The sequence below is a fragment of the Sander lucioperca genome, chromosome 13 (genome assembly GCF_008315115.2).
Source record: "Sander lucioperca isolate FBNREF2018 chromosome 13, SLUC_FBN_1.2, whole genome shotgun sequence".
Classification (NCBI taxonomy): Eukaryota; Metazoa; Chordata; class Actinopteri; order Perciformes; family Percidae; genus Sander; species Sander lucioperca.
The window spans coordinates 19105910-19121126 of record NC_050185.1 but is presented as its reverse complement, the minus strand read 5'-3'; the positions used below and the strand labels follow the sequence as shown (position 1 = coordinate 19121126).

At 39.5% G+C, this 15217-nt stretch overlaps 1 protein-coding gene across 1 annotated transcript; it reads left to right on the top strand.

Moving 5' to 3' along the window:
* Positions 1-837: 837 nt before the first annotated feature.
* On the top strand, positions 838-15217 carry adad2 (adenosine deaminase domain containing 2). The gene is made up of 11 exons (XM_031280920.2): positions 838-1089; positions 2305-2464; positions 4867-4972; positions 5606-5729; positions 7043-7171; positions 7480-7630; positions 7894-8064; positions 8370-8584; positions 12087-12321; positions 14599-14731; positions 14907-15217. Exons 2-11 carry the CDS (start codon positions 2319-2321, stop codon positions 15015-15017), a joined length of 1521 nt encoding a protein of 506 aa, XP_031136780.1. The 5' UTR covers positions 838-1089; positions 2305-2318; the 3' UTR covers positions 15018-15217.

Sequence of the window (15217 nt, the reverse complement as noted above, 5' to 3'; positions counted from 1 at the left end):
GCATATTTTGCGCGGAAATCGGCAATTTATGCAGCGAAAGTGCGGTGTATTTGAAAAAATGCGGCCCCTGCATAAATATGCGGACTTTGGCTGATTATGCATTGAATTATGCGATCGCATAATCGCGTTTTTCTGGAGGGACTGTATGTAAAATAGTTGCACAGCGTTTAAACAGCATTGTGCACTACACGTTTCTCTGTTTGGTAGGCTATAGACATTTTACATTAACAAATGAAAAAAAACTAGCCAGGACAGTCAGAACAGCAGGAAAGATAGTAGGCCACCAACAAAAGTAATTGGAGGACCTTAACAGTACAGCTAGAAAGCTTTGACCATCATCTGTGACACTAAATACCCCCTGCATACTGAGTTTAACTTGCTCCCCTCAGGGCAACGCTGGCAAACAAAAATATATGAAAGGAATCTTTTGTTCCTAGTACAATAATAGCATGAACAAACTGCATTAATCTGCACTCTTCTGCGTCAAGTATGCTGTACAGTGTGCATGTTGTATTCATTGTTATACGATTGTTGTGATGTGAGTGATGAGATTTGCTGTATTGATGTAATGTGATGTTTTCATTGTATGTGGTGGAAACAAAGGTGATTTTCTTAGTTCCAATAGAGGGCATGGCACACAGTACTATTTTAGACAATAATCTAAATGTAGCAACAGTTCCAACATGACAGACACCTTTGCACAAAGCAAGATGATACAGAAATGATTTTCAGATTTTAGTGTGAAAGAACTTGACTGGCCTGCACATATTAGCCCTGACCTCAACCAACACATTCGACATTGGGGTTGAACTAGAGAAATCGTCATCAGTGCATGACAAGGGTTCAAAATATTGTAAAAAGTTGTTGTTAGAGTAAAAATGTAAATATTAGGCTGCAAGTGTCTTCATATAATCCAATACGCACGCATTAAACTAATTGCAGCACCACAACATGAGTCAAAACATTTCGATTTCCTCCTTCACTTGCCAGTTTCACCAACACGGCCTCCACTGCTCTGGATCCAGACAGGTGGACACAATCGCGACTTCCTCGTCTCTCTCAGTTTTGAAGAACGCCTAAAGACCTAAGGTAAACTTTGAGTTATATGTGTCCACAATTTATTTGAAAGTTAAAAGCGTTTCACTTCGTGCAAACTCGACATTAAATGTGTCTTTTTCTTGGACTGGTGACGTTGTCTGTTGAATCAGAAGAAACCATTTAGCGTTAGCTAGCTAAAACATGTAACGTTAACGTGGCTAGCTAAACGTTAGCAAACAGTATTTCTAAGGTTTGAGTAATGATGAAATAAACGAGTTAACGTTTAGCTAACGTAAACCCTTTTTTTCCCCAGAGATTTGTATTAGAACGGTGCAACTGTTCATAACTGCCGTTAATAAAGCATTTAAGGAAGCTAACGGTAGCTTCGTCGCTAGCTAACGGGATGTCGCATTGACTATCGTTCACACATAGCACCCTCGCTAGCTAGCTAGTTGCTGTAACGTCACGGTGATTAACCTAAATACAATACCATAATAATATTGTGCAAGTAACGTCCTCATCAGTTGGTCGAACGTCAGCAATGGGAGAAAAGCACTGAGAAAAACAATAATGTTGTGCCCATCAAAGTTTCATTAGCCCAAAAATGTCTTTTTTGTCTTATCTGTCCAAAACTAATAAATAAAATAGACAATTTATGAATGATAAAAAAACAGACAAAATGAAAACATCGTCATGATTGAGAAGCTGGACCCAGAAAATGATTGGCTGGTAGAAAAAAAAAGACTTATGTATCTAACTAGCTATTTATCTTCTATCAGTGTCGATTGGCTAAATGGTGTGTGTGTGTGTATATAAATATAGCGAGAGAGAAATTTAGTCAATCTCCCTATAACTGTGAAATCGCAGAAAAATAACTGTCTGAGAAAATGCCTCCACGTTTAATAAATAGAAATATACATAGAAAAGCTTGTATCACCCAGTCAGTTTGTCCAACAAGGACCAACAATATTTGCCTACTGTGTAATTTTTTTTTAAGTTACTTGTTTTTCCTGCTGCATAATGAAAATAAATAATGCAATTTATGTCTGTAAACAAGGTTAGGCATGTATATGATTTTTTTTCTATTCTAGTGATTTTGATATCCTCACCAGTAACTTTGCATTATGAGAAGTTGAAGGCCACATGAAATGGAAATAGCAAGCAAGTTTAGGAGTGGTTCTGATAACAAAAATAGGAATTCCTGGGGCAGCTAAAAACAGTTTAAAGCTGCAACACTCGCACTGAATTAACATTATTTTTCCACAGATTGCTTGAAAAGCATGGCGGATCAGGACGCATTTAAAAACAGTCCAAGCAGAGGTGCTGCTAGTTTGCATTGTCTGCCAGACTTAGACCCAAGTTTGCACCGTCCTCGAGTCCAGCTGACTGATGATGTGCCCGTTTATAGCGATGCTACTGGCCTGAGGTAATGAAAAAGGTGCAGTGTTGTGGTTAGAGTAACACTAGAGAAGGCAAACCTTATTTATATTGCACATTTCATACCCAGGGGAAAATACAGTGTGTTTTGTATGGAGAGAAAAAAAATATAGTCTACTGATAATGATGATGAATATAATACTTACAATATTAATGATAATTGTAATAATGCTAATATTCATTCACAACAACCATACAGGAAGACTCACGTATTGGTTAGTCAATTCAAAGGATGTATTGCACATTACTGGAAGGTAACCGAAAGAAAGAAATGTTTAGGGCCATTTTTAAAAGAAATGAGAGACTGTACACATCTGAGGTCCCTTAGGAAGACTACTTCAGCATCTAGGGTCAATAAAAAACTAAAGGCAGCTACTCTGGACTTAGAGTTGACTCTTGGTACAGCAAGAACCAGATTACCTGAGATGTCTGACTGGATAATTGCTATTAAGCATGTCTAACATCTATAATGTGATGGAGCAAGGCCACTACTAGAATAATCAGCTTATTGCTAAATCTACATTTGTCTGGATAAGAGATTTTTTTTAGGGTAGCCAGTATCCTCCCGGTCTCATGATGGGCAGAAATTGTTGAGAGCATTTCTTAAATTTTAAGCACATGACAATGGTGACCTATTAACCCTGTTTTAAAACATGCCAAATGCACTCACTGTGTTTACTCTTGCATTGGGCCTGACTTAATTGTTTCTCCTTTTCACTTTAGGGTAGGGCTGAACGATATTTGAAAATAATCTAATTGCGATTTCTTTCCCAAATATTGCGATTTGATATTCGATTATTTTTTTAAGCTCTTTGTCTTCTGTATTATTCAACAAAGACAAACAATAAATCATTTTATAGTATGAACAACACACAATTACACACTAGACAGTTACATAAGTAAAAATATATAGTATATATATACACACACACACACACACACACACACACACACACACACACACACACAACAGTGTATTTTTTTTTTTTTACAGTGCACAGAGAGGAGCTGCCTCCAGCCCCTCCCCCTCGTGAAGTTGCGTGCTGCCGTGTGCACTTGTTCAGAGAGGCTATCGTTACGTTAGCTAGTTGCTGGTGTTCTTGCCGTGGAATTAACTGTACTAATAAAACTGTTGAAACACCGCGGACACGCTGCTGTGAAAGCTCCCTGAACGTCATTATCAGTCTGGTTGTTACCCCTCTCAGTGGCAGCTCCTCCACTCATATCTTTATAACGGAGCTAGCTAACTGCTAACCGGAGCTAACCGCTAATCAGAGCTAATCGTTGCTAACTGAGCCTTCAGTTCTGTGTGCCTGTATTCATTAACTGCACGTATGGACTCGAGCCCGAATAAAACCCTTCATTTTTATTAAAATGGCTGTAAAAGTTTTAAACTACAACTCAGAGTTGTTTGAATGACAGAAATCAGCTCAAGGTACGGCGTAGCATTAGCGTGCTAAGTTGATGCTTTCTCTGCGGAGTGCAGACTGATTTGCTCTCGCGAGTCACGTGACCAAATCGCAGCCTTTGCGATTAGGAAATCGCATTTTAACATATCGCGATATTATCGCAGATGCAATTAATCGTTCAGCCCTACTTTAGGGTTTGTTTTGTTTTGGGGGTGCACTCTATAACTCTGTAACTGTTTCTTTTTTAACCCCGATTTGGCTTTTACTTTGTTGTGGCTGCTTGTTACTGAGGTTTCAGATCGAGCAGGTGAGGAGCCCGCTGGCTAGTATGTCCTGTCCAAATTAAGCACACACACTGTCAGTTACTGAAGCTCATTAATGGGAGTACCCATAGTTACAGACAGTAAACAGCAGACAACCCACTGGCTCATTTCATTGTGACACATGTCATATACTTGGTTTGAATCTGCTCTGAACCTTTGTTGCCTTAGTCATCCTCTTTTTCCTTTATTTTATTTTCTGTCAACTATAAAATTGGCAACCAAAACTCTACTTTGACTTAAAGATCAAAATATCCCCCAAAATCTTAGAGAAGGTTTCAGCTGAATACCTGAAATGTAAATGAAGCAATGTGATCTAATTTGAGACTCCACAGGCTATTTCTTGGATTCCCTACTTAAACATGCAGGTAGAGAAAATGGCACCGGTGAGCCATGTAATGATGCTTTACTCTTGAATCTCACCCTCCTCCTAACGCAGACAAAATGTGTAGAGAGATGATACTGCTATTGACTGTAAATGGTGGTTAAGAAAATCTAAAAATATTAGCAGCCACCTTCAATTTGACTTATTTAACGGTTTTGCTGCTTCACTGATATTCTGTGATGTGCAAATGTTCATTTACATTCATCCATACATTTTGATGGATTAGCTGCTCAATTTACAAGGTTAAATACTTTCACTGTTTATGTTATGATCTTAAGAAAGATCTACCTGCTTCCAGATACCATGACCGAGGTGACGGACCCAGAACTGAGACGGCTCCTATCCAAAAACTCGATTCAAGCGACATCCTATTGGGAGATGAGGTACAGTAAATAAATGGAAAGAGGTAATGTCAGGTATTTCCACTACTTCATTGCTGTTGCATAGAACAGGCCATATATTAAATGTGTTGGGTTGTTGTTCAGGCTTTCACCTAGTTATTTGATCCGAAAAGAAGAGATGCTATCAGCATGTGATGCACGCTGCCTCCAGTAGCCCATTTCCTGGGGGGGGGGGGGGGGGACATTATATACAACCTTATATACAATTTTCTGCTTTCATGAATGTGTCCTTCTCAGACAACCTGAAATTATGTGGGATTAAATGACTGTGTTAAGTCTTAATGAAAATCTGACATCAAAGTGAAATCTAAACATCTGTGATAGTTATCAGCAGATGACTTGACTGGCAAGTAAAGCAGTGCTTCATACCATTATCCAGCGGTTCAAAACCATCTGCAGCCACTTTGTCACTTAAGCTGTGAACAACAGGAATACATTCTCAATGTTAATCTCACATTTTACACGCTCCTTGTCTCATCAACAGTATGTTTACCTGCACGGATTGTCTTGACAACTACATGCTTTCCTAAATTAACACTAGAGAAGTAGGTTCAAGGTTGATGAGAGGAGAAAACTACAGTTCCTATTTTTTACCAGAATTATTGTTTTTCTCAGGATGAAGACTCAGATGATGACCCAGCTACCCTCTCTCTCTGTGGTATGTCACCTCCTGGAAGCATACTCTCGGATGAAGAGCTTCTCCTGGACCAGATCAAGGACTTCAACAAACCAGACGAAGGTACAGTAGTATTAGGCACACTGTGATGTTGGCATTCAATATCTAATTCTAGTCTGGCTTCCTGTTGCAGCTTACATCCAAGTTCCTGTCTCTGGTGCTACGGAAGAACTGCTCCCTCCTCAAAGCCACAGTCAAACCCTAAACTCAGGCTCGTCCTGTCCTCTGGACTATTGGCTTTCCAGTCACTCCGAGGACCCAGTGGTCACTTATTTTTGTCTAGGCTCTTCTCTGTCCTTGTCACACAGTAGTGGAATAAACTGCCGACTGAAGTCAGGACAGCAGAGGCATTACACATCTTCCAACACACAATGAAAACCATAATTTAAGACCTCATGCTAGCACTTATTGCTCTTATTGTAAGACACTTCATAAGACTAAAGTGTGTTCGAAACAAGTCTAATGTGAAGCTGCACAACACTACATTTCACTTCACTCAACATTTACAGACACACAGACCATTTTTTTGATTGGCTTTAGGAGAACACTGCAAGTTAAAGGTTGTCAGGCTTAAACTGATGAAGTTGTGATTGAATAGTAGTGATCGAAATAAAAAGCCCTCTGGGAATTCTAGAATATCAATTTGGGAGATAACACTAGATGAAAATATGTATTTGGTTGACTTTTTGACAAGATTCACAATTACAGTCTCTGTAGCTAGATAGAAAATACAATAAGTTGAAGAAGAAGGCAGCAACGCATCAGATGGACAGTGGTAATGTCAGAAAATGACATGAAAAAATAAAATTGTTTTTACATTTCTGGTTGAAAATATTTTTGTTTTGTGGTTACATGGAGCTCAATTGTCCAGGTCCCTTTTCCGTTAAACTTCATAGAAGCCGAAATGCTTCCATACGCTAGCTTTTAGGATAGGAGGTGCCGGTCAGATTGTATGCATCTGCGGTTGCTCGCTCCGCCATACTAACCAAAACTCAAGAAGTAGCCTAGCGTAGAACGTACATCCCAACTTAGAAAAATTGTTACAGGCGATCATAATGTTGAGAATTGGGTTTTAAATTTCCGATTATTGACTTTTCTGCATCAAGACATAATCTACAGAATTGCGATGCATCTAAGAATCGATTTTTTTCCCCCTCCACCCCCAGTGTACCAATACAAAGCAACAGCCTATATTACATCACAGTTTTTATGTGCTGCTTTACTGAGAGCAATAGTATTTTATAAAAATGTCCAAGGCGAGTACTACGTCTTATCACTTTTATCTGAAAGGGTTTTCAGAACAGCACTAACATGGTGAAGTCCAAAATACGTTGTATCCCTGATTACATAAATGTCTTAAACCATCTTTCTTCTAGTATGCAGAACTGACTGGCACAAGAAACACATGGCAGCAATCAGTAGTGAGAAGTTTGACAGCCTCCTGAAGATGTGTCCTGATTTCCATGGCTGTAAGAGCCACATGGCAGCATTTGTCTTGATAAGAGGTAAATGCCTTTAGTCATGTTAGTGAAACTGTTTTGAGTTGGACTTTAAAAGGAAGACATTGATAATTTACAGTATTGTAAATGATAGGGGTGTGTGTGTGTGTGTGTGTGTGTGTGCGCGCATATATATATACATACACACACACACACACACACACACACATATCTATCTATCTATCTATCTATCTATCTATCGAGGCTTTTGAAATATATTGGTGAACGTGTCATCACTTCTTCACCTCATAGTTAAATGCCCTTCACACACAGCATTCTCCATGTCAAAGAAAAATAGTCTAATTTTCCTACAGAAGTGCTGGATACAGCTAATCTTCCATGTAAGCATTACAAGGTGGTGGCATTGGGAGCTGGCCGTTCAAGCTGCAGCAAGTGGCTTTGCTACGATGGGACAATGGTCCATGACTGCCACGCCATCATCATCGCCAGACGGGCTCTCCTGAGGTACAAAACTGCTTAAATGACTTTCAACAAGGGCCCTAATTTAAACAATCTTAACTTTAAATACTAATACAATGTATACAAATGACCTTTTCCTCATTACTGTAACATTCAGAATGAAGTCATGACATGCCTTTTCCTGCCTTGTTGGAGCAGGCAGCCTGGATCAGCACGCTCACTGTCTTGAACCATAAATGGTCTTTCTGGTGCATTGAAAGTGCCAGTGTGGTTCAAAGTGAGAATTGTATTTTTTGGCTTGTGTTCAGGTTTCTGTACAAACAGCTTCTGCTGTTCTTTGATGCTGATCCAAAGGCCAAGGAGAACTGTATTTTCGAGAGTAGTGCAGACAGCCCCCAGCTTCAGCTTAAACCCAAGACCAGTCTGCATCTCTACACCAATCAGTGTCCTGAAGGAGCAGCTAAGAACTTCTGCTTCAAGTACTTTTATTCCCTTCCTTTTGCTTTATTGAAAGCAGTAATTGGAAGTGTGTATGTGAAATGCCTTTGGATGATATAAATTAAGGATTTTATTCCAAAAGAGTAGATTTGACTTCTGAGAATAGTGACATCCTACAATTATTATTTATGTTTTACTTTTTTACTTTCAGTCTAATGCACATTATATTTTGTTACCTTTGGAGTACAGTAGTTTCAATATGGTTTATGTTTCTGTGCTCAGATTTTTTTTCTCTCAGTTAGAATGGTATATAAATGAGTAAAATACAACATTCTGTCCTGTTTAGGGGCCCTGCAAATGATATTTGGACCGATATGAAGCTGCAGTATCATGCCAAGGGCCTGCTGGTCCCTGTAGCCTACCTTGACCCAAGTCTCTGGGGTGCCAAAGTCTGCTGCATATCTGGTAGTGACAAGTTGTGCTGCTGGACTGTCACTGGGGTGCAGGGTGCATTACTGAGCCACTTCATCCAGCCACTCTACATCACCAGCATGGTGCTAGGTGAAGAGCCTTAAAGCAATTATTCGATATTTTAGGAAATTATACAAGAGTTAGAAGTTAGTTGAGAAGATTGACTCTCATATCTGTACGCTAAATGTGAAGTTACAGGCAGCACCTTCCTGCCCTTAGCCAAGAAATAATCCAGCAAATGCAGCAAAAAAAACTCGTAAAGCCACTTGTCATTTTTACATTTGATGATATAGCATAGCTATTAGAGAACTTTAAGGCTGCTGGTTGGAAGATTTTGTTTTGGAACTTTTTGGAAAAAGCCAGGCTGGCTGTTTCCCCCTGCTTCCAAGCTTTATGCTAAACAAGATAAATTGGCGGCTGGCTGTAGCTTTATATTAGCGTGTCCACGTTCGGACACCACTCGCTGCTATTGGCCATATTCGGACACTTCCGACCTGACGCACTTTCCGGTCTTTATGTTTTCGATCATCACCAAAATGTTAGCAGAATTGATCTATACCCATCTAACAATCTACGTATGAATTTTCCAATATGTACATGGACATTTAGATGTCTAATTAGTATATGAAAGTGACTTTGATGAGGAAAAGAAGTAAGAACGCTCGGACGACGATCTTTCCCTCTAAAAAGTTTCTGTTTTTACTGTACTGGAAATTAAGGAGCTTTTATTGCATAATTCAGTTGTTGAAGCATGTCATTTTATTGTGAAGGACGGAAGTACGATCCGGTAGTTTTGACAGCATTGCTGGGACTTAATACCCCCGAAAAACGCCCAGTGTTTACAGCGAGGAGAAAGGGGTGTCCGGTTATGGCCAAGGGTAGCGCATGGCTAATTCACCGGTGATGTGTGAATTGTGAAGTAAAAGCTAAAGTAAACAGTTAAAACTGTATACCGTTAGAAAGGTAAGAAGTTACACTTTAGTTTTGCACCATTAAATTAACTGAAAACATTAATAGATCATTAATATTCGTATTTGAACAGATATTTTAATAGAACGTTAGCCAATAAGTGTCCGAACGTGGACACAGTGACACTAAGCGTGCAGACCTGAGAGTGGAATTAATCATATATTGTATGTATTATTACATCCAGAGGCAGTGTTGGGCAAGTTATTTCCAAAATGTAATACATTATAGGTTACTAGTTACTGTCATTTGAGAGTAATTAGTTATATTACAATATTACTGTCTCTGAATTGTAATGCGTTACACTACTTTTGCATTACTTTTGAGTTACTTTCACCAAAATAACAGGGGAAGTTTGATTTGGCAGCTAGCTTGTGAATTTCACCACCGGATCAATAAAGTCTCGTCTTTATCCACTTTAATACATCATAGATTATTCATATTTTGTATAATTAATATAAATATGCAAAGTAACTAAATCTATATAAAATAGATAAGTAAAACGTATAATAGGCAAGTAGGAGAAAATGAAAATACTCCAATTAAAAGTACGGCATTGTTGTAAAATGTTTGTTTATAGCACTTGAATAAGAAATTCATGTTGTTTAGTTTAAAACACTCTAAAGGAAATGTTCAATTATAGTGTGATTAAAACTCACTATTTACATTATTTACAGTACTTGATTTATAGCTGGTTTGTGAAAAGGTAGCCTACACAACCTTATTTAACAGTAATTTAGTTTTACTGCGAATAGTCACAGGAAGTGCTTTTATTTTGAAGTATGCTACACGGAAGTTATCTGTTGTGTAGCCTACTCTTGCTAGCTTACTTAGATGCAACCAGGATGCAACATGTCCGTCAGGCTCAAGTTGTTCACTTTCTTGTTTGTAAAACTGCAACATATTGAACAGTAAATGGTCACAGTAAAAGACAAGCGCTTTTGGTCGTCATTCGAAGCCATTCCACTACAGGCATAGTTACTCTCTACGGCTGATAAAAGGCAATGATATTTACGTGTAGCAAGCCTCATCATTAATTCCCGACATGTTTATATCTGTCAGCCGCTGACGTACCGTCACCTGTTGGGACATACGTGCTGTCCGTACCGTCTCTGGTTCTGACCACGGGAACAGAAACAGGACAGCTCACTTCAACGCAGCGTAATAACTCCTGAAAATAATATCCATCTCGCAAATGTATCTGTCTCTGCAGTCATCTCAACCATCGAATACAGCGACAGGAAAATAATACGGCTTTTTTTTTTTTTCCTGTGAAGAAATGTGTCGCGGTGTTGGTGAATTCTTAAAAAAAACAATGCACCACTAAATGTTGCGTTAAAATGCGTTGTAACTCGCGTTACTGAGATTGTAACGAGTATAATATTACCAAAATTTAATTAGTAATGTGTTATATTACTGCGTTACAGCAAAAAGGAATACATTACTGTAATTGCGTTACTTTTGTAACGCGTTACTCCCAACACTGTCCAGAGGCCTGAACTACGAAGCAAGATTTGGCGTTAACGAGGTAACTTCAGGTTCAACCCAGGGTTTTGTGTATCACGACGGTGGATCACTTGTTACCGGGTTAAATCGCCGTGGTAACTTATGCTGAACACCTAACCTGCTCGGGAGCAGGTTATGTTGGAGATTAGAGATCAACCAGTGGAAAAGCACCGCCTACTGACCAATCAATGCTCGATTGATAACGGCGTCACCATTCTTAGAAGATCAGCTGGAGCTCGGTGGGTGGAGAGAGAGAGGTGCGCTCAGAAAAGTTAAAACATTTAGAGAGCGACAACCCCGTTAACATTCCCTGATGGATATCTTTATGAAAGATATAGATTTTCAGTGCAGGGAATTACGTATAGGCTATTTGTCAGCTTCTTGAGGTTTGAATTATGTTTTTATATTGTTTATTTGCTCTCACGATGGCTTCCCACTGCCAGGGTTGCAACTGAAATAATAGACTAAAGCAACAACAGTTTATGGAAAGCACAGGTGTAATTATGGTCAGATCTTGGTCCTGACTGATGGGGAAGTGATACTGATAAGCGTTGTGATTTACGCATTTACAGCATTGGCTATTTTTTTGCCAGCTTTCCTTCCTGTTTTAGGAAGCAGCGACTGTATTGTGCTTTGCCTGTAAAACCGTGTCTGTGTTCTTCATATTTATGTAGAATTATAGTTTGCTCTTCTTATGTAAAATATGCGGCTCTGGTAGATGTTTGCGATTGGTCGTGCTGTGCAAACGCTGCCTCTTTTATGTGAACGCACTCACCTCTAGGTTGTAAAAACCTGGGTTGATTGAACTAGTTGTTAACCACCGTCGTGACACAGCTTATGCGGGACCGCGGTTATTAGGGTTAGTGAAGTCGGGTAACTGAAATAAATCCAGGGCATGTTGGTCCTGCTTCATAGTATAGGCCTCTGGTAGTATGATTTCCAATGCATAAGGTCATAAACAGTAAGTGCGATGTTTTTGTTATATGATGTACTAGCTGAAATGGGAATGGTCACTTATAAGGATTTTTTTTTAAATGTAATGTTACATGAATCACTTTTACCTGTGCTTTTGTTCCTAAAAGATTAAAGAGCAAATACTGAGATTGTTGTATTTATTTAGGGGCCCAGAACCTCTCAAATGTGGAAGTGTCTGATAACACCAACATGCGACTGGGTGATGGATGGGAGGACTTTCTGCCGCCATCCTACAAAAAACACAACATCATCTTTCTCTGTGGCGACTACGTGGGGCCCGTTGGGGCCTCCCCGCAGCATGCCGATCTCAGCATCAACTGGTGCCTTGGAGACAAGGATATTGAAGTTCTGGACAGTAGCAAGGGCATCATCATTGATAGGTAAGATGCAGATGCATGTACACATGTACATTCTCCTTTTGAATACTGCATGATGTTTTTGAATTGAATGAAATGTCACTAATTTTAAGAAGTGAAGATAACTTTAACTTGTCCCTGCATCAGAAATATGGGACCAGTATGATGTCTTGCACTCCTGTTGCAGAGTCTTGACCTGACTAAAAGCTTACCTCATACACTCCTGCAGCCATTTCCAGGGATAGAGTAGAACAGCTTGCAGTGCCTGATGCAGTGTGCTTGTTTGACTGTGTCACTGAAGCTTTGGGTACCTGCCATCGCTTGGTTTTGGAGCTGCAGACAACTGCTGATGTCCAGTAGCTAGAGTGTGACACAGACATGGCTCTCACCGCTGTTTTTTCTTTGAGCAGAGATTACAGCCAAAAAATAGATTTGAAATCTGCTTGGGGCTCGCAGTGTTGCTGCGTCTTTCAGCTTTTAGTTTTCGGCGAAACCGTGGTTAAAAGTGTCAGGATGAGCTCTGCAGGACGTTTCAAACAAACTAGAATAAAAATAGAAAATATTCAAATGTAAGTTCAAGATTACAGGACATAATGTGTGCAGGGGGAGTTGAAGAGGAATTGTAAGGATGGCAAGAACTACTACTAAAAAAAACAAAACAAATTATAGTGTGAAAACAAAAGGAGATGCTGCTTCCTTCGTATGAGACTTCTTTAATTTAGTGATGTGAAAGTAGCATGCCAATTATTCCCAGCTTCTTTTAGCTATGGTTTTCATCACTGAAGCAATTAACTGTCTCCTAAAAGCTTTGGCATGCACCCAAAACCTTTGAATTATACATAGAAGATTCCATTATACGTAGAATGTATTAGTTATAATAAAAACAAAGGAAGTTTTGAGGAGGATGAGGAATATGATGGGCTGCAAACATTGTAGTGCTCTTGGAGCAGACCTTAAAATGATATACAGTACGTCACCCTGCACAGCCATCTGAAGTGTTGTAGTCAAGACCACCAAAACAGAGACCAAGTCATCACCAAGACCAGTGTATCGAGACTGAGACAAGACCAAGACTTTGAGGGGTTAAGACCAACTCAGGACCAAGACAAGACCAGCGCGCGTCCCACACTGCATGACACGATAAAATGTGGAAAATGCTAATCATAGGAACTCCTCAAATTGATCTGAAAAATTGGCAGATTGACAACGTTAGCTAGCTAGCTTCGCTAGCGTCACTTACACTTAGCTTACCTTTCTTTATGCATCTTTTTGTAAGTGCCGATAAAAATTTGAGTTGGACCCAGCTGTCTCAGTCAGCGTTACATTGCAGAATTTACACACTGCTGTATTTTCTTTTAGATGTTTTGCACTTAAACTCCTCCGCCAAATTTTATTACCGACGATTTGGCTGACATCTCCCAGACAGCCAGAGCTGCTTCTGTCTCCCGCATTCACTCATTTAAGGAGGAGAGGGGGTTAAAAGTTATTAGTTGCATTTGAAGCAGGAAGGTTTACATCCAATCACTGTAATGATGTTAAAACATCAGACAATGCACAGTCAATTTAGTATATATAAAAATCCCAAGTCCTCTTTATCCGAGACCGAGACAAGACCGAGTGAAAATGCGGTCGATTCCGAGACGAGACCTTCAAAAAGTGGTCTTGAGACCAAGACCGATCTCAAGTACTGTAACACTGGCCGTCTGCGAATGTCAGCTTCTATTAACACTCTCATACTTTTGCTGTAACAGTGCAGAAGAATTGTCTCGACAAACACTTTTTATGTTCAGCACAGCTAAGCCCCTGAAGCAGAGACTGCATCCTCCAAAATAGTGTTGGAGGTGCAAACATTGTTAAGAGCAAGTCACTCAATGCATTACATGAACACACATTTTATATTGACAATTTTGTCCCCCTGATAATTAACTGGCTAGCTTGTTTATGACTCATTGGTGAAGGAGTGTGTGTGTGTGTGTGTTACACACACTACAAAGCAAGTCTACGTCTTCAGGAGACAAAAGGGCTTGATTTGCTTGTAGCACAGATAACCACGACAAGCTTTTTGGATGTATTCGTATAATATATGGTAGCTGGCAACAATATACCCTCAAATCATGTCTATCTTAAGTAGACTTTGAGACTGATGTACATTGAACAACATGGAATCTAAATAATGCAGGATTCAAGGCTTTGTACATATTTGTTATAAAGGTTGAATAATAATGCAGTATATAAAACACATGTATAGTGAAGCATTTATTGGAATATTAGTTGGTGATGGTGTACTTTCTTATTTCCCAGCTCTCCATCTGTGAGTGGGCCTGGATTCTCCAGCAGACTTTGCAAAAGAGCCCTCTACAGTTATTTCCTCCGAGTTGCACAGCTGGGTGGGCATAGCTATCTGCTGGATCTTCCCACCTACCACAGCATCAAGGTGTGTGTCAGCTATATGTGATTACATGAATGCTCTGCGCTCAATCAGAGAACTGCGGTACTGTAAAACTATCAAGTCTGGTTATGGTGGATGTGAGTTAATTGAGTGTTTTGTAACTTCATTGTAGTTTTTAGACAGATTGGATGCATGATGTTGTAAATGGTTTGTTTTATAGGTGGAAGCCACTGTGTACCAGACAGTCAAAGATCTGGTCAAGCAACAGTTTCTGAGCAACCACGCAGGTCCCTGGAATTCAAAAAAGCTGGTGGACTGCTTTAGCACTTAAATGTGCTCCCACTCAGTAACAAGCCATGTAGAAGTATAAGTTCCTCTTGAGATTTGATTTACTGTTGTTTACTGTGCACTTCATAACAGTGATTGTAGTTTACATCTAGTTTTATGTATATTTGTATTTGATAATTTTTTGTTTGCAGTTCGTGTAGGTGTTTGAGAAAAATAAACGAGATGCTACTGTTATGCACCACA